Consider the following 20,553-nt stretch of genomic DNA (forward strand, 5'->3'; position numbering starts at 1 on the left):
AATATTCCTCAATTGTCTGACATGAACAGCAATACTTTTATAGTCCCCTCTGTCCCCCTCACCCTGCTAGATTTAGAATGAAAATGATATGGAAATAAATCACATTTGGTACTTGATTAGAACAAAGTGGGAGCTGTGTTACCTCGACTCAATTACTCATTATGCTCAGCTATTGACCTTTCTTCCTACAGGAAGTGCTGCCGTCATGTCTGCGAGGATTATAATCGACAAGATGTCTCTTCTGAAAAAAAAAAGAAAAGAAATTACCACATTTCCTGAGAACTTCCTGAAAAAATTTTCATTAGCTGTCTCAATGTTTTCAGCATGGAAGGAGACATTTGAAGAACATAGCACCATTTAGAACAGTCAAATGTTCTAAAGTTTCATACATATTTTGGATATGCTGATTAAATCATTTCTTTGATCCAAAGGTCAGGTGTAAATGTATTTTGAAATCATCAATGAGACATTTCTCAGGGGAAATAAAGCATCAAGATATTATCTGTCCACTCTATATGATCCATGAGCTAAAGTTCAGAACGATTGTTACTCGTGTGACGAATCCAATCTCAGGTGGCCATGTGGCTATTTCTCTGTGACACAGATGTTTTATACTACTTCAATATCTGAAACAGAATGTGTCCCATAATCTAATAATGCAGGTGATTTGCTTTGTATTACTGGACAATTCCGTATACAATACATCATCTGTCAACATAATGAAAACATGACAAGTTCCCACTGCATACATGCTGCTCTGCCCTTCACTTGCCCTCAATAATTCTGCTTGAACCCCGCCATGGAGAAGAATGATAAACATACGCATCAACTTCAAATGATTTAGTATTCTGAAGGAGACACTTACTCCTACCTAAAGAGGAACCTATTGTATGTGTACTAATGCTTAGTGTTATGGTAGCACAAGAGGATCCGCTGCTTTACAAATCTCCAGTTATAGAAGCAGGCAGTGGACTGTCTGATCAGCAAAATATAGCTGGAATGGTTATGATTTATATAACCATTATATTACCTTCATCTGCTGGCTTGAGCAGGGCATGTTATTAAAGCTTCCTGGCAGGTTGTGTCTAGAACTACTAAGCACAGCAGAGCTGAACTGTCAAAAGCATGTGATTCTTGTTGTGGCTGACTAAATGTGATATTATCGGTCATTTAATAAAAAAAAAAAAAAAACAAAACAAAACACATAGCATTTTGTCTGAAATCTTACAGAATTCAGCCCTAAGTCTGAACTGATGTCTAATAAAATTGCTAAATGACCAACTAAATGATACTGTGTACAGACTATTTAAAACATAACAGGTAGCTTCATTCACTGAGAGTTAACACTAATAAGCTATTCAACCACTAAACCATCTGAGCTCAGCTGGAAAAATGTAATGAGTGGAAGATTTCAAGCCCACTATTCCAAAGATCTATGGGCAATCTTGCATCTTGAAAGGGTCAAACTTGGAAACGTAACCTTAGATAATTACATGGCTGAAGTGAAACCTGTGATTTTGGGTTAACTAGAAAAGTTTTATTAGGAATGCAAGTGCTGGATTGACTTTGACATGTTTTCCCACAGCACACACACACACACACACACACACACACACACACACACATATATATATATATATATATATATATATATATATAGTGAGGAATTAGCCCGGGGAAGGGCGGCGTACAGACCCACAGCAGGCAGAAGAACGTTCACAAACGGTGGTTTATTGGTGCAAGGGTGAAGTGAGTGGGTTGTGAGGGGATGAGTGCGGGGCTTGTGGAGGCGTGACTGCTGGTGTAGCCTACTCGTGGCGGAGGCGGGATTCCCGAGACGGGGGCGAGGGTTTTCCCGGGCCGGCGTCCTCCGTAGGTGGGACTCTCACCACCCGGCGATCTCGTCCGCGCTTGCACCTTTTGTGGGGAGAGAGAGAGAGAGAGAGAGAGAGATTAGCGTGGGGCGTGAGGTTACCGTCGTGCTCGGTGATTGCGAGTCGCTATGTCGCTGGAAATTACGCACGGAGTCCGTCTTGTCGCTACGGTATTCTCTTCTCCCGTACGGCCGGAAGCGCGCCCTTTTATCCTCCTCCGCCGTCGCCTGAGTGGTGGAGTTTCTCCGTTGGGTCCGCCAATCGCTGGCCGGTGTCGCGTCAGTCCCGCCCCGCCGCGGCGGTCCTTCCGGCTGGTGGAATGTTTGGCACGAAGCTGCCCACGTCGTGCAAGTGCGGCAGTTGGAGAAGGAGCGATTTCCTTCTTGTGTGCGCCGGCTCTCTGCCCGTCGCGACAGTACCCCCCCTCAGCTCCGAGCCTACTGCCGCTCGGTGGTGGGCCCAGAGGGTGTCTCGTCGTGAGAGCCCATCCGCATTACCATGCTGGGCCCCCGCCCGGTGCTTAACCTGGAAGGAGAAGTCTTGTAAGGCGAGGAACCAGCGGGTTACCCGGGCGTTGGTGTCCTTCGCCTTGGCCATCCACTGCAGGGGGGCGTGGTCCGTTATGAGGACGAAGTGCCTGCCTGCCAGGTAGTATCTCAGCTCCTCGATGGCCCATTTTATCGCCAGTGCCTCCCGCTCGACCGCCGCATACTTCCTCTCGGCCGGGGACAGCTTCCGGCTGATGTAGAGGACCGGGTGTTCTTCCCCGTCGAAGGTCTGGGAGAGGACGGCGCCCAGCCCGGTCTCGGATGCATCAGTATGCACGGTGAACGGGAGGTCAAAGTCCGGGTTGCGGAGCACCGGCGCGCTGGTGAGGGCCCCTTTTAGGGCCTGGAAGGCCCTTTCTGCGTCGGCTGTCCACCTGACCTGGTCTGGCTGGCCCTTCTTTGTAAGGTCTGAGAGGGGAGAGGCTACAGCAGAAAAATTAGGCACGAACCTGCGGTAGTAGCCCGCCAATCCCAAGAAGGCACGTACCTGCTTTTTCGATGTCGGACGCGGGTAGCCCTTCACCGCCTCGATCTTCTTTAGTTGGGGCTTCAGCATTCCCCGTCCGATGCGGTATCCCAGGTACTGGGCTTCCGTCAGCCCTAGATGGCACTTCTTTGGGTTGGCGGTCAGGCCGGCCCCCCGGTGTGCTTTCAGGACCTCCCTGAGGTGGAACAGGTGGTCGGCCCAGGTGGAGGAGTGGATGACCACGTCATCCAGGTAGGCCGCTGCAAACTGCCGGTGGGGCCGCAGGAGGATGTCCATTAGCCGCTGGAACGTGGCGGGCGCCCCGTGCAGCCCAAAGGGGAGAACCCGATACTGCCAGTGGCCGGTGGCCGTGCTAAAGGCCGTCTTGGGCCTTGCCTCCGGTGCGAGCGCCACTTGCCAGTAGCCTTTGGTGAGGTCCAGGGTCGATATGAATCGGGCTCTCCCCAGCCTCTCGACCAGGTCGTCCACTCTGGGGAGGGGGTAGCTGTCGAACTCTGACACCTGGTTCAGCCTCCGGAAGTTGTTGCATAGCCTCATGCTCCCATCCGGCTTCGGCACGACGACGATGGGGCTGGACCAGGGGCTGCTGGACTCCTCGATGACGTGGTCCCGCAGCATGCGACTGACTTCCTCCTCGATGGCCTGGCGCCGAGCCTCGGGGACACGGTAGGGCCTTTGTCTCACCACTACACCGGGAGGAGTCTTGATTTCATGCTGGACCAGCTGGGTCATCCCCGGGGTAGCCGAAAACACATCTGCGAACTGGTCGATCAGCTCGGTAAGCTCCTGCCTTTGGGCGGGGGTGAGGCCCTCCCCTAAGCCGACCAAGGTAGCCTTGCCCCGGTCCGAGTCCTGAGCTGCGAACGCCGACACCACCGGGGCTGGTTCCACCCACTTTTTCAGCAGGTTTACATGGTATAGCTTCTCGTCCGCCCGCTTACCGGGCTGCTGCAGGCGGTAGTTGACCGGGCCCCGGCGCTCGAGGACGGTATATGGACCTTGCCACCGGGCGAGGAACTTGCAGGCGCTGCTGGGCACTAACAGGAGGACCCGGTCCCCCGGCTGGAATTCCCGGGGCTGTGCGGGGCAGTTGTATACCTTCTTCTGCTCCTCCTGCGCCGCGTGCATGTGCTCCTGGACGATGGGGCCCACCCTGTCAATCCTTGCTTGCATGTCCTGCACGTACTCGACGATGGAGCGGAAGGGGGATGGTTGCTCCTCCCAGGCTTCGTGGGCCACGTCCAACAATCCCCGCGGGCGCCGCCCGAACAGGAGCTCGAAGGGCGTGAAGCCCGTGGACGCCTGGGGGCACTCCCGAACGGCGAAAAGTACGTAGGGGAGGAGGAGGTCCCAGTTCCTCCCCTCCTCGTCCACCACCCGGCGCAGCATCCGCTTGAGGGTCTGATTGAACCTCTCGACCAGCCCGTCGGTTTGGGGGTGGTAGACCGATGTCCGGAGGTGCTTCACTTGCAACAGACGACACAAATCCGCCATTAGCTTCGAGACAAAAGGTGTACCTTGGTCGGTCAGAACGTCCTTGGGGATCCCCACTCGACTGAAGAGGAGTACCAGCTCCCTGGCGATGTTTTGCGAGGTGGCCTTGCGGAGCGGCACCGCCTCGGGGTACCGCGTGGCGTAGTCGACGAGGACCAGGATGTATTCATGGCCCCGGGCAGACTTGGGTAGGGGCCCCACGAGATCCATGCCCACTCGTTCAAACGGGACGCCGATAATGGGCAAGGGGATCAGGGGCGCCGGCGGGGGCCTCCGCGGGGCCGTGCGCTGGCACTGCGGGCACTGTTGGCAAAAGGCCCGGACCTCCGCGTCCATCCCGCGCCACACGAAGTGGTCCCGCAGCTTCTCCAGGGTATTTCGGGCCCCCAGGTGGTCGCCGAGCGGATGGGTGTGGGCAAGGTGTAATAAGACGGCCGTCTTGGGTCGGGGCACCACCAGTAGGTCCACCTGCTCCGCGCGGCGGCAGGCCCGTTGGTAGAGGAGCCCCCCTCGGACGAGGAAGTACGATGTGGGGAGCCTCGGGTCTGGACTCTGGTCGACCCCCTCTATCACCCGCACCTGAGCCCAGCAGTGCTTCAGCCGGTCGTCCTCCTTCTGCTCCCGGCCGAACTTCCCCTCTCGGTTCACCTGGGGAAGGACAGACGACAGAGGGTTAGTAGCTTGGGGGTCTTACCTTCTGTGGTGGCCTCTCCATCGTCCTGGGCCAGGTAGGCCGGCCGGGCCGGGGTCCCCTTCGTACGTCGCCGCAATCTCCGGGGCTCGGCTCTCGGTACCACCAGGAATCCTGGCCAGTCTCGTTCCAGGAGGAGAGGCACGGGGAGTTCGGGGATGATTCCGACCTGGAGGGGCCAGGTGCCGGCTTCGCCCCGGATTGCCGGCTTCGCCCTGGATCTGGACCTCGGCTGAGGGGACTTCCCGGGTGTCCCCATGGACGCAGGTCACGGTGAGCGTCCCCCTTGGGCGGCGCTCCTCAGGCAGGATGGAGGGCCGGGCGAGGGTCACCGTGCTCCCGGTGTCCAGCAGGGCGGTTACCGGTCTCCCTTCGACCCACACCGTCAAGGAGGGCGCCTCCGGCGGTTGCTGCTGATGGAGGGCGCAGCCTGCCAGCCATGGTTTTGTAAGCAGCCGGGCGGCTTCCCTCTCCGGCTCTGTAGGCATGGGCTCGTCTCGGGGGTGTTCACAAGTGGGCGCCCTCTGGGGGTTCCTCCAGGTGCGGGGCCGGGTCTGGCGGTCGGACCGGGGGCCCGGGGCACCGGGGGGCCGATCGAGGTGCTGCTGCTCCCCGGGGTCGAGCTCCAGGGTGGCCAAGGCTCGCTCCAGGACAGTTAGGAGTTCCTGGGGCGTAGTTGGGGCGTGTGCCCCCACGGCCTGTCTCTCTGCCCGGGGTAGCGCCCTCAGGAAACGGTCGACCGCCACCTTCTCCGCCACCTCTGAGGCGGTATGCCGATCCGGCCGGAGCCATCGTTTGGTGGTCCGGATGAGGGCGTTCATCTGGCAACGTGGTCGGGCCCCTGGTCGATAAACCCAGCGATGGAATTCAGTAGCAGCCTGGCCAGGGGTTCGGCCACACCATGCCAGGACTCCCTCCTTCATCGCCAGGTAGTCCGCGGCCTCCTCCAGCTCGAGGGCATAGTAGGCTGTTCGGGCCTCTCCAGTGAGCAGTGGACCAAGGGCGCGTGGCCAGTCATCACGGTCCCACCCCTCTCGGCGGGCGATACTCTTAAAGGCTTCGAAGTACGCCTCGAGGTCCTCTTCGGGGCCGAGGGGGGGTAGTAGGCGGCGGGTCTCGCTACTTGCGTCGGGGAGAGGCACGGAGGCGGCGGGGGTCTCAGTCCTCATGGCGATCAGTGTCCGTGTGGCGACCTGAAGGCTCTCGGCGAGCTGCTGCGTCACAGCGTGCTGCTGGAGGCTTGTCTCCAGCAGGTGTTGCAGGGTGTGGTCCATTTTGTGTGTGGGGGGGGGGTTGTTTTTGTTTTTTTTCTCTCTCTCTCGGTTTTTTTTTTTTTTTTTTTTTTTTTGTTTGTTTGTGGTAGGCGAGTCTGTGCTATGCCTGCATCCTCCACCAGTGTGAGGAATTAGCCCGGGGAAGGGCGGCGTACAGACCCACAGGAGGCAGAAGAACGTTCACAAACGGTGGTTTATTGGTGCAAGGGTGAAGTGAGTGGGTTGTGAGGGGATGAGTGCGGGGCTTGTGGAGGCGTGACTGCCGGTGTAGCCTACTCGTGGCGGAGGCAGGAGTCCCGAGATGGGGGCGAGGGTTTTCCCGGGCCGGCGTCCTCCGTAGGTGGGACTCTCACCACCCGGCGATCTCGTCCGCGCTTGCACCTTTTGTGGGGAGAGAGAGAGAGAGAGAGAGAGAGAGAGAGAGAGATTAGCATGGGGCGTGAGGTTACCGTCGTGCTCGGTGATTGCGAGTCGCTATGTCGCTGGAAATTACGCACGGAGTCCGTCTTGTCGCTACGGTATTCTCTTCTCCCGTACGGCCGGAAGCGCGCCCTTTTATCCTCCTCCGCCGTTGCCTGAGTGGTGGAGTTTCTCCGTTGGGTCCGCCAATCGCTGGCCGTTGTCGCTTCAGTCCCGCCTGTCCTTCCAGCTGGCGGAATGTTCGGCACGAAGCTGCCCACGTCGTGCCGGTGCGGCAGTTGGAGAAGGAGTGATTTCCTTCTTGTGTGCGCCGGCTCTCTGCCCGTCGCGACAATATATATATGAAACAATTTAGTATGCAATATAGATCAAAACAGTAGAAATCAGGATGAGGGCAAATACATATTCACAGTTATCAGAAAATGCATAACTTCACTACTGAGCACTGCTGAGCTACTAGGATTTTCAGACACATAGTCTCTAGCATTTGTACAGAAAGATGCAAAAAAAAAATCATACTGTGAGCAGTATAGTTATGTGGGTTAAAGGCCTTGTTGATGAGAGAGATCAGAGGAGAATGGACAGACTAGTTTGAGCTGACAGGAAGGCTACTGTAACTCAAATAATCCCTCTTTACAAACATGGTGAGCAGAAAAGCATCTCAGGACACACAACACATCAAATTTTGAGGTGGATGTGTTACAACAGCAGATCGCATCAGATTCCAGTCCTGTCAGTCAAATGCAATAATTTAAAGCTACAGTGGGCACATGCTCAATTAAACTGGATTTGAAAATGAAATGTCACCTGCTGTGAGATAAAGCTAGTAGTTTGACATCAATAACATTATCCCTGGACTCAATTTGCCTTATGGTAATAGTGTGGGGAATGTTTTCTTGCCACCCTTAATTCCACTCAAGCATTGTTGGAATTCCACAGCCTATCGGTGTATTGATGCAGATCACAACTTGGCCAAAACTTACACATCTCATAATGGCTACTTCCAGCATGCCACAAAGCAAGTTATCTCAAAATAGGTTGATGAAAATAACAATGAGTTCACTTGACTTTACATGTATTTACGGAAACAAGAACAATAGCACCATGAAACAACCATAAGTAAAAAGAGATGGAATAGTATAAAGTAGAAGCTGGGATGATCATTTCTAGCCCAATTTGTACATTCATGCAGCATAGCACTGACAGTCATGTCAAGTGATTACACGTTTGTTGAAATGTCCCCTAGATTTTTGCGTCTACTGGGACTAATTTATTTCAACCTGCTTGGCTGACGCATCCACAACAAGTCATCAGCAGCAACTGAAAATGTGAGCATGAAATGCAATAGCAGGTATAATAAACATGGATGAGGTGGATTATTTTCTTGATCACTGAGTTTTCAAAATGCTTTTGGAGGAACAAAAAGTAAATAAATGAAGCAAACATTGTCTCTTCAATGTAAAAATTACACGGAGGGACAACAGAGTGCAGTTATAATAGTTGATGAGGCCCTGTGCTATAACGCTCAAAAAAATAATTATAATAATTGTAACAATGAGTTCTGATAGGTAGTAACATTTTTTTAAGCCATCCCATTCATTATCATGACCAGGCATCACTGATCTTTCCCCTATGTTTATGAGTTACAATGCAATTCAGATTTTTTTTACATTTTATTTTTTAGTTCCATGATTCCTGGTATGTTGATAGGTACCCTTGAGTATCTTTATTATAATAACTATTTTACATATATTAACTATGCTTATGATAATGATTATGGACTCTATGAAAACATTTCAAAAGACTGCATTTGCTTCCACTATGACGGGAGAACCTGCATTGATATGACTACTTTATTCAGGTTTGTGTTTCAGTTAACACTATTATTATGTTTATAAAAAATGGAATGGAAACTGGCTAAAAATATAAATAAGTAGCTGTGGTCTTAAAGGCTAGGAAACTACAGTTTAATTGGCTAATAAAATCAGGCCAAGGAAAAACTGGACAGGGGGATTACAGTCAGAACCCAGTCACCCTGAGTGACAGTCGAGATTTCTAGTGTGTGAAGAGGAGTAATTGGAAAAGGGCTGCGGACTTGAGGGGAGGATTTTTTTCCATGACCAAATGGCACTAAATATCTCTCCAGCATGTCCTCCTGCTAAGAGCACCATCACTTTCCTTACAAAGAAGAAAGTCAAAGTTCATTCTGCAACTTTATCAGGAACATTCTCTCTGTGTGAGAGAGAGAAGAAAGAGAGAGAGAGTGAGAGAGAGAGAGAGAGAGAGAGAGAGAGAGAGGAGTAAATGGTGAACACTCCATAATTATATCATTGTGCTACAGCGAGAATATATCTAAAAAAGAAAAGAAAAGAAACATATATCTATGTAGATTTGCATGAGAAACAGTAGTGTTTTGGATACTGCAGAATGTATATGCAGTTTTTGCCTGAATGATCTTAACCAGAGGTACTGAACTGTGGTAATGCCCCTTACTGTATATAAAAAACACATATATTTCATTTGAAGGGGGACTTCACCATGTTATGCCCTGAAACTGTATGAGTGAACTCAAGTAAACACATCATGTAAACAATATGTGATGTGAAAAATAATTATTCATGTGAGAAATTCACATCTGAAAAATGACAAGTGAAAACTAATTTAATCATGTGTAAAATTCACAAGTGAAAATAAATGAATCATGCAAAAAAAGTGAAAATAAAAATACTGTCGGTTCAGAATGTATTCAGACCTCTTCAGTTTTTGCACATTTTCCGTAATCTAAAACGGATTATGTTGATTTTTTTTTTTTTTTTGTAATTAATATACACATAATATTTTATAATGACAATGTGAAAAAAGTTTTCAGAGTTGTCCATATATCCATCCATCTTCTACACTGCTTATCCTTTTCAGGGTCGCGGGGAACCCAGAGCCTATCCCAGGGAGCATGGGGCACAAGGCGGGGTACACCCTAGACAGGGTGCCAATCCATCGCAGGGCACAACTGACCACCCATTCACACACCCATTCATACACTACGGACACTTTAGACATGCCAATCAGCCTTCCATGCATGTCTTTGGACAGGGGGAGGAAACCAGAGTACCCAGAGGAAACCCCCGCAGCATGGGGAGAACATGCAAACTCCGCGCACACACAGGGCCACGGTGGGAATCGAACCCCCAACCCTGGAGGTGTGAGGTGAACGTGCTAACCAGTAAGCCATCGTGCGACCGTTTTCAGAATTGTTTGCAGATAAAAATAAATAAATAAATAAATAAATAAAATCCAAAACCACTGTACTTGCACTACATATGAAAAACCATATGTAAATGTCATGTGTGACTCAAGGTCATGTGACTTTCCTGTAAATGTGTAAATTCCCAGATAAATTTTAAAGCCTTATTAGTAATTTGTCCATTCAAATTGCAGTTCATCATAAGTAGGGCACTGTGAGGGGGAAAAAAGGTTGTTCTTTCTCCGTACCCTGAATAAGTATTCTTAGAAAGTTGATTTTTCAACTAAAAGTACAGCTTTGATTTATTCATTGTCCTGCTCCATCAGGATCTATCTTTATACTACTTTACAAACTTTCTCCTCTCTAACATGGAATGTGTTGCAATGTAGGATTCTTTCAGTCATGGTACAGGCTTGTGCTCTGTTCTGAATATTTTCTTTAGAAAAATCACCGACATCAAGACATCACAGGTATACTGAAATGCACTCAAGGTTTTGAATCAAGGATTATGTTTGACAAACCACACCAAGACAGCAATGATGAAGTGATGAGTGGTTTGAGTTGACTGTCCTCTGCAAAATCAATCTTCCATTCGTGATATGAGCTTCACAAGGTAATTGCGTCTGTATGCGTTTTAGAAACAACACTAAACTGACATCACTTATCCTCTGTAGATTATCCATGTTTCTTATAGAGAGTCGAATCCTATTGTTCAGAAGTCACTAACCGAGGCAAAGCTAAAACAAATGCAAAAGTCTGCATATAATCATGTGTGCTTTTCATGACCTCCATCATTTCAAATGGCGCTTTTCCTGCTTAGCTATAAATCCTGCCGGATTGTGGATGTGCCCATATGTAAAATCCCAGAGAGCATGGAAGGAATTGCTCTCTGATGTATCACATTAAAATATGATAAACAACCATGCATTTCCAGATTACACTAAATAATTCACTACCCTTCAGAGAGCAAGATGTGTGGCTTGGCAGATAATTTACTGCTTTGAAATTATTCTTTTGAACCCCAATGGGTAGATGCCTCAAGGTTAATTTGCTGGAGAAAAGATGCATTTGTTATCTGTCTTGGTGTTTCTTATCACAAATTTGTAAAAAATTACACCATAGGCATAGGCGGTCAATTAATAAATGATAACACATTATTTGTGGTGTAGTATAATTGTTAATAATCCTTTGTAGTATTCAAAATGTATTTTGTGAATTGTATAAATTGTATGTACATTGTGCTTCAGGCAATGATAAAATTGGAGTCTATTTATTCATTTACAATGCTACTATAAGTTATGTAATGTATTAGGTATGGGTTGTACTTCACGTTGCATGTTATGGCTGTGAGTGCCAAATAATGCACAGCAAGTGAGACTTTTAGGCTGTGTTCCAAAGAATATTCCTAAATAGTAAGTACATTAAAGCTGTACAATCATACTATTTAGAACAGTGTTAAGCTGTTTGGGAAAATCTCAAATATGTACAGTGGGGGAAATAAGTATTGAACGCGTCAAATTTTTTTTCAATAAATACATTTCCAATGAGGCATTTACATGAAATGTTCAGCAGTTATCAGTATTAACTCAAGAAATCTGGAAATATAAAGAATTCACAACACTAAAGTCCATAAATAAAGTTATGTATAATAACGTGGAATGACACAGGAAAAAAGTATTGAACATGCTAAGGTAAGGCAAGGAACCAGTTGAAATAAGTACTGAAATATTTTCTGTCTTTAATTTATTTATTCATTTTCATATGGTTTATTTACATGTGATTCATTTACATGTGATTCATTTTCATGAGATTCATATTCATGAGATTATTATTCAAGTGATACATTTTCATGTGATTCATTTACATATGATTCATTTACATGTGATTCATTTTCATGAGATTCATTTTCATGTGATTCATATTCAAGTGATACATTTTCATGTGATACATTTACATATGATTCATTTACATGTGATTCATTTACTAATTTGCTTCTCTTTAAATCCGGTTTTAGACTCTGATATTACAAAGGTCTTTCCAGATTATTACTTGCTACACTGTATGAGATAACCCCAGTAAAATTGCCTGAATTCTATAATATAATTTGTTCACCATGTTAGGTTTAAATCCAATAAAAATAGATTCGCAATTAAATAACATTACATCCTTCAAAGCATTGGCATGTTCTGCTTACTCTCACAATCCTCCAAACACCCACACACCCAAAGTCTCCATAAACAAATGAGACAGCAGTGTATCCTACAGAAACCGAACGTTGTCCACAATGTGAAAACAACTCGAAGAGTAAGCTGAACTAACCAACAAAATTACCAAGACTGAAAAACAGTCTGCTCACAATAATAAATATAATGTCCTTACCTTTTAAAGACTTGTAACAAATAATATAACAGTGTAGCACGTAAAGCCAAAGAGATAACACTAATAAAATTTATATTTTTAAAACTGAAATATTTTCTAACTGGGTTAGTAAATTGATGGTATATAAAAAGGCTTTTTGTTACCAAGGTGTCACACAAAAAACATCTCATGATGGGTAAAAGCAAAGAGCTCTCCTAAGACCATTGCAACCTTATTGTTGCAAAACATAGTAATAGAATTGGATACAAACGTATTTCAAAACTTCTGAATCCTCCAGTAAGCACCATTGTGGCCATTATCTGCAAGTGGAAGCAACTTCACCCCGTCATCAACCGGCCACACACAGGAGCTCTTTGCAAGATTTCTGACCAGGGAGTCAGAAGAACAGTCAGAAGAGTAGCCCAAGAGCCAAGGACCACTTGGAAAGAGCTCCAGAAACACTTGGAGGCAACAGGTACCATCATCACAGAGAAAACAATAGGAAATGCACTCCACTGCTCACGCTCACCCCACAAGAATCCATTACTAATGAAAAGGCATGTTGAAGCTCATTTAAAGTTTGGAGATCTCATTTAAACTCATTTGGACAAGCCTATCAAATACTGGGAGAGTGTACTCTGGTCAGACGAGAGCAAAATTGAACTTTTTGACTGTCATACTACGCACCATGTCTGGAGAAGAAATGACACTGCACATCATCCTTAAAATACTATACCAACAGTGAAGTTTGGAGGTGGAAGCATCATGGTGTGGGGCTGTTTTTCATTGCATGGTAGTGGCAAACTATATAATTGAAGGAATAATGAATGGGGCCCTTTACTGGAAGATCCTTGAAAAGAATCTGCTGCAATCCACCAGGATGATGAAGATGAAACGTGGGTGAACTTCCAGCAGGACAACGATCCAAAGCATACAGCAAAGGAAATTCTCAATTGGTTTCAGAGAAAACCAAAAATCAAGGCTTTAGAATGGCCTAATCACCTGACTTGAATCCAATTGAACAAGATTTAAAGACAATATGTTTAGAAGAATTGGCCAAAATCACATCTGAATACTGTGGCCGATTAATTTCTTCATACAGGAAGTGTCTTGAAGCTGTCATTACAAACAAAGGCTTCTCCATTAACTATTAAATAAATTTCAGTTAGCGTGTTCAATAAATTTTTCCTGTATCCTCCCACTTTATTACACATAACTTTATTTATGGACTTTAATGTTGTGGATTTTTTATATTTGCAGATTTCTTGAGTTAATACTGATGTCTGGTGAAAATTTCATGTGAATAACCTCATTGGAAATATATTTACTGAAAAAAATGTTGACGCATTCAATACTTATTTCCCCCACTGTAATAATAGTTTTACAGCGCTTGAAGAGAATAATAAACATTATTATGCACATTAACGTGACAGTCACAGGTAGGTCCTTTCAATAAGGGCTTGTCTTTTGCTAACGACAAGCTTGAGGAGTAACAGAATACTGTACATGTAACAGCGTTACGTAATCAGGATAAAAACTGGTAACCGTAATCCGTTATAGTTACGTCAAAAAACAAGGTAATCAGATTACAGGTACATTTTGTCAAAAAAAAAAAAATACTATCAGGATTTAAAAAAAATTAATTTAAAACACCAGAAATTTATCTTTTCACATAACACAATATAGACAGCTGCTTGATTTTAGTTCTGGTTCTCTCTTGCCAGTCGTGATTCACATGAGCAATCTCCTGGTGCAAGTTAATTTGATAAAATTAACACATTATTATCTGAAATGCTTTTGTTAGGGTCACCATACGTCCTCTTTTTCCCAGGCATGTCCTCTTTTTCGGACCTTAAAAAAGCGTCTGGCCGGGATTTCTAAATTTCTAGATTTCGAAAATGTCTGGGATTCGACTTTAGTTTCATTATGACGTGCTTATGGTCTAATACATGTGTGCACATTTTTGCATTGCTTTAACCCCTCTCTGTAATTCCTGCCTTCTCGAGCACCAATGGGTCGATTATAAAAGGCTTGCAGCAACTATTGTCCAAATTCCTGCCTCTCAACCATTAGCCTACTCTCAGCAAATGTGCGAAGGTGAAGCGCTGTTGTGTATGGCATCAAACAGTTGCTTGAAAATATCAGCAAATGACAGCTGTCCTTAGTTGAAACCATGCCCATGGCCATATAATGTAATTTTTAATTTCATGTTATCACATTGCTGCATATTACATTGCCATTCAAATGTGTAAATGATGGCAGAAGGTAAACTCTTGGCATCTAATATTTTATTTTATTCCATGGACATTCAAATGAATGTAGGGAAAAATGTAAAACATGGGCAGAGTTAAACCCTAGCTTTTGTGATGTAGTGTTACCCGCATCAGCAACAGTGATCATTTATGTATTTATTTATTTAATTAAAACTAATCCAAACATTGAACATGTTTAAGCTCTAAATAAAAGTATTTTAGATCATATTGCTTTTCTTTTGACTGTATTTACATATGTGACCTTGAATTAATCCAAAAATAATCAATTACATTACATTCATATTATATTGCTTGGATTACATTACTGATGACATTTTTACTAAGTAATTTGTAACTGTAAAGGAATACATTTTTAAAGTAACCCTCCCAACCCTGGTTATCAACAATTGGTTAGCCCTTATCACTGCCAGATCCAGCAGTAACTATGCATAGTCTATGCCACAGTACAACTTTGCCTAGTATGTAAGATCATTAACAGCAAAAAGCTTAGAGATTGAACTAGTCATGCAGCATTAGCTATCTAACTAAAATATAGGCTGTGGATGAAGGAGAAAAGATTCCTCTGTTGTGAACATGTATTCCTGTGTGAATACATACAGGGGCTTTCCCCTAGGGCATACACATCTCAATGGCTAATGGTAGCTACAGCTAAAATACATTCTAAAGAGCAAAACCTCACTCAGCACCACATTCCCTTTGAGCTTCTAGCATGGCTTCACTTGAGCCACCATCCCTCAAGATATAAACCTCTTCTCTGTCCTGACACCCAGGTGGGTGTATATATATATATATGTATATATATATATATATATATATATATATATATATATATATATATATATATATATATATATGTGTGTGTGTGTGTGTGTGTGTGTGTGTGTGTGTGTGCTGTGGGAAAACATGTCAAAGTCAATCCTGCACTTATATATATATATATATATATATATATATATAATTCAGGTTTATTTTACAGACTTTCAGCTATTTGTAGGGGACAAATCAAACAAAAGCAATTTGTTCAACACAACGAATGCTTCAAGTGGTTTTCCCAAATTCAACTGAAAATGCAACTTATAATGATTTCTCTAGTTTCAAAATTATTCAACCCCCTGAATAGAATACCTCACAACAGCACACATATGCAAAACAGGTGCTGTCTCAAGCACACATGATGCAACTAATTAAGGGCTTCATTAGTTGCACCAGGTGTGCTTGAGCTGGAACACATGACATACCTGAAATGGCTAGGGGTAGAAAATGTATGAAATACCTGGTGTTCGATGGAGTAAGACGCGAAGTTGGAGGCTCCTGTTGATTTCGATTAAAATTGTAATTAATTAGCACTTTTTGGTCATATAATATATTTTGACTTATTCTACTTCATTGCCTTATTTGCACTTTTAACGTTGTGGCACGTTAAGATGTCTGGAAAGAACACGAAAACCCATGGTAGCATTCGGACACGACTGAGACCTAGTGTGCGCGCCGTGAGCGAGTCCCCTTCTCCCCCTGAATCCGCGTCCCCGAGCAGTGACCCTGACTTTGCCGCACTCAAGCTTGAGTTGCTGGCTTCACTGAGGAAGGACATTGCCGATATTTTTAAAAAGGAGTTTCAGGAGATGTTCAGGGATGCGCTGTCTACTATCCAGCTTGACCTGCAGGCCGTGAAAACACAGCAGGCTGGTGTTAAAGTTGCTACCGATGCTAACATATCAACACTGAAAGGTACTGTTGGGGAAATGGGGCACGCTCTCTCTCCGGTTGCACCGATGACATAGTTCATATGAAGACTACTATCGAGTCTCTCACTGCGACCGTAACTCAATTAGAGAATAAATGTGAGGATTTGTAGTCGAGGTCATGACGCAATAACGTTAGGATAGTGGGAGTTCCAGAGGGCACCTACACCTGTACAACTGCTGCTGTAGCAGCCTTGTTAAAGGAGGCGTTTGGTCTGGAGAAGGAGCCGGTTTTGGACCGGTCCCACCGGACCCTTCAGCCCAAGCCCAAGCCCAAGCCTGGTGAACGACCACGAGCTATTGTGTGCAGATTCCACTATCACAGTGACTGTGTTGATATTTTACGCCGTGCGAGAGAGATCCAGCGGATTAAAGCGAGGGATTTGACCATCTCCATTTTCCCTGACTACACAGCCAAGACAGCCCGGGCCCAGGCTGCGTTTAACGAGGTTCGGCGTCAACTTCGTGGTATTGAGGGAGCTCGCTATGGAATACTTCACCCAGCTCGGCTTCGCACTACATATAACGGTGTTCAGAAGGACTTTATTTCAGCGGAGGAAGCAGGAGACTACGTTAAACTCTTGATATCGGGGTGAACTGCATCACCTATATAGTGGAGTTTTTTTCACTTTTATTCTTTTTTTGCACTCGGCCTTCCAGCTCTACAGAATTCGGATTCTTATTGAAGATATTGTCGGTGCATTACTTCGTTTAGATTTTGTGGACTCACTCCTCTTAAATTTACTTCTGTATTAATGTGCTTCTCTGTTTTGATGCTCTGACTGGGTTAAAGTTTATTTCAATTTATTAATGTTGTTTCCTCATCTTTACGTGCTACACTGTGTTATATTATTTTTTACAAGTCTTTAAAAGGTAAGGACATTATATTTGTTAAAGTGTGCAGACTATTTATCAGATTTGAAGTCAGTAGGGGACTTTTCTCTTACTGGAATTTTTTTTTGTTTAGGTAATTTAGTTGGTTAGTTCAGCTTACTCTTTGAGTTGTTTTCACATTGTGGACAACTCTTGGTGGGAAACACTGCCGTCTCCCTTTGTTTTATGGAGACTTTGGGTGTGCTGGGGGGGAGGGGGGGGTCCCACTCCGGCTGGGACAGGCACGCCTTTAAGATTTATTTGTTGGAACGTGAGAGGTAATCCTGTCAAGAGATCTAAGGTTTTTACATATTTGAAACATCTTCCAACTTTAATTTGAAAGTAGGAGGGGTCGCTATTTTAATTGACAAAAGGTTACAGTTTTCGTCCACTAACGTTATCGCTGATGCGAACGGTAGATATATTGTAGTTGCTGGTACTCTAATGCAAAGACAGGTATTGTATACGCTCCCAACTTAGATTATTTATTTATTTATTGATTTATTTATTTATTTAAATAAATGGCATCCCTTTATTGTATACTTTATGGAGTTACAGACACTTCCCACTTAAATTTTTGTGCCTGTTCTTGGGTTTTATAATATTTATATAACCAGCGACAGTTATTGAGTAGCCATGATGAGCCGGGGGGTGGGGGGTGGGTTTTTGTTTTGTTTTTGTTTTTTTCTTCTTCTCAATGAAATATTTGGGAAAGGGAAGGGAGGAGAGAAAAGAAAAGGTAAATGAATCACATGAATATGAATCACTTGAAAATGAATCACATGAAATACCTGGACAGGGCAGAAAAAGGAAACTACCAACAACTGCAACCAGATTTCTGGAGAAGGCAGGTTGTGAAAAGACTGCAAAAGACCTGCAGCAAAACTTGGTGCCATGGACCGCAATTCCCAGAACAAACTGTTTGAACACTAGTCTTTGAGAAGTATTACGTCTGTTTTCTGTATACCAAGCCACTGTTCATTGTGTTTTGTGTACTAATTTTGATCTTGTTCTAGCCCTTGTTTTCGATTCTTGTTTTGCATCGTTTATGCCCGTTTACCGATTACCTGACCTATTGCCCGTTTATGACCACGTCTATGTTTCACAATTTGGATTTGTCTGCTTGTCTCTCATATAATAAATCTCTTATCTGCAATTGCATCCATCCTCAACTCCATTATGTGATACACATACTAAACGCAGAAGGTTTCCATTTCAGAACTCTAAGACATACACCACTACTGACCCAAAAGCACAAGAAAAGTCGGCTCAAAATCATATAAATAAGCCACAGAAGTTTTGGGATTCTGTTCTGTGGAGCAATGAAAAAAAAAAGGATTTTTTCGGCACGATGGATCAGCGGTATGTCTGGAGAAAGAAGAATGAAGAAAAAACACTCCACAGTCCACAGTCAAGCATGGTGCTGGCTCGGTGATGCTCTGGGGCTGCTTTGCATCCTCTGGCACTGGAAACTTGCAGCATGTGGAAGGCAAGGTGGATTCATTGAAGTATCAGGAAATACTAGTAGAAAACATCATGCCCACTGTGAGGAAGCTGAAGCTTGGGCATCATTGGACCTTCCAACAAGACAATGATCCCAACCATACCTCAAATTCCACTAAGGCTTGGTTGTAGAAGACATCCTCGAAGATTCTACAGGGCCATCAAAGTCACCTGACTTGAACCCCATAGAAAATCTCCGGTGGGATTTGAAGAAGGCGGTTGCAGCACGCAAACCCAATAATATTACTGAACTGCTCATTAGGAATAGGCTAAGATTCTTCAGGAATGCTGCCAAAAGCTATGCATTTCATTTGCAGCAGGTCATAACAGCAAAAGGGTGCTCTACTAATTACTAAAGACACTTGCCATAATGCTAATTTTGAAACTAGAGAAGTCATTTATAAGTTGTAATTATAATTACAACTTATATAACGTAGTTATCATTTTCAGCTTAATTTTGGGAAACCACTTGAAGCATTTGTTGTGTTGAACTATTTAAATTGCTTTTGTTTGATTTGTTCATTGCAAACAGTGGGAAAGTCTGAAAATTTTGACAATAAACCTGATTTGCAATGGGGGTTGAATAATTTTGATTGCAACTGTGTGTGTATATATATATATATATATATATATATATATATATATATATATATATATATATATATATATATATATATTGTTGCAATCAAAATTATTCAACCCCCATTGCAAATCAGGTTTATTGTCAAAATTTTCAGACTATATATATATATATATATATATATATATATATATATATATATATATATATATATATATATATATATATATATATATATATATATATATATATCCCATATATATGATTGTTGTATACTTATTCCATATTTATTTTTTGTACTGCCACAATATGTACACCAGCCAAGCCAAAGTCTCTCTGTTTTGAACTATCTGTACTTATTCATGTATTCCCTAATGTTACTAAAACTATATTTAGACATTACCTTAAATTACATAAGGATTTTATAAAATCAAGTGAGGTCAGCTGAAATCATCAAAGGAACAAAAGTCCATCTCCACAGAACATAAAAAAACAAACAAAACAAAACAAAAAGACCTTACTGAGTGCAAGGCCAGGAAAAACATAAAGGACAGTGGACACCCAAGACACTCTCTGTTTCAGCTGCTGCCCTCTGAAAAGTGCTAACAAAGCATTCAGGTGCGTACAAATAGACTTAAGAACAGCTCTGACACCCAGGCCATCAGCAATAGTTAGCTCTCCCCACCATTGTCATTCACTAATGAGCTGTATCAATGACAAATATATAATTTTTTCATAGAATGACTCTGAATTTTGATTTCTGCTGAAAGATTGCTTATCACTTTAATAGGAACATCCATACACCTGCTCATTCATCCAAAAGTTCATCCAAAATCAACTCGTTGTTTATGTTCAACCATCCAGTTTTGGTAATCCTGTGCCCACTGTAACCACAGATTCTCTTTCTTGGCTGACAGAAGTGGAACCTAAAGTGGTCTTCTGCAGTGTAGCTCATCCACATCAATGTTCAGTGTGCTTTTCATTCTGAGATGCTTTTCTGGTCACCACAGATGTATAGAGTGTTTATTGGAGTTACAATAGCCTAACAGTCTGGTTCTTCTTAGCTGATTTCATTCATCAACGTGGTGTTTTGGCCCACAGAACTGAAGCTCACTGGATGTTTTTTGTCTTTGCACTATTCTCTGTAAACTCTGGAGACTGCTGTGGATGAAATTCCCAGAGAATCATCAGTTTC

The 20,553-nt window shown here is 44.1% G+C and overlaps 1 protein-coding gene across 1 annotated transcript; it reads right to left on the bottom strand.

Annotated features, from left to right (window-relative positions):
* Positions 1 to 1,723: 1,723 nt before the first annotated feature.
* LOC128611284 (uncharacterized) lies at positions 1,724 to 6,368 on the bottom strand. Its single transcript, XM_053630666.1, has 4 exons — positions 5,142 to 6,368; positions 4,287 to 5,051; positions 2,024 to 4,220; positions 1,724 to 1,917 (listed from the first exon to the last, which is right to left on the bottom strand). Exons 1-3 carry the CDS (start codon positions 6,366 to 6,368, stop codon positions 2,154 to 2,156), a joined length of 4,059 nt encoding a protein of 1,352 aa, XP_053486641.1. The 3' UTR covers positions 1,724 to 1,917; positions 2,024 to 2,153.
* Positions 6,369 to 20,553: the final 14,185 nt, after the last annotated feature.

Source organism: Ictalurus furcatus, chromosome 8 (assembly GCF_023375685.1).
Source record: "Ictalurus furcatus strain D&B chromosome 8, Billie_1.0, whole genome shotgun sequence".
Lineage (NCBI taxonomy): Eukaryota > Metazoa > Chordata > Actinopteri > Siluriformes > Ictaluridae > Ictalurus > Ictalurus furcatus.

Bases quoted from the DNA above. Each gene is read 5' to 3' on its own strand.
- LOC128611284 (XM_053630666.1), bottom strand. From the start codon at position 6,368: ATGGACCACACCCTGCAACACCTGCTGGAGACAAGCCTCCAGCAGCAC. The intron at 5,052-5,141 runs GCCGGCCTACCT...GTCCTTCCCCAG, and splicing joins ACGAAGGGGACCCCGGCCCG to GTGAACCGAGAGGGGAAGTT. The intron at 4,221-4,286 runs GTGGTGGACGAG...GCCGTTCGGGAG, and splicing joins TCAAGCGGATGCTGCGCCGG to TGCCCCCAGGCGTCCACGGG.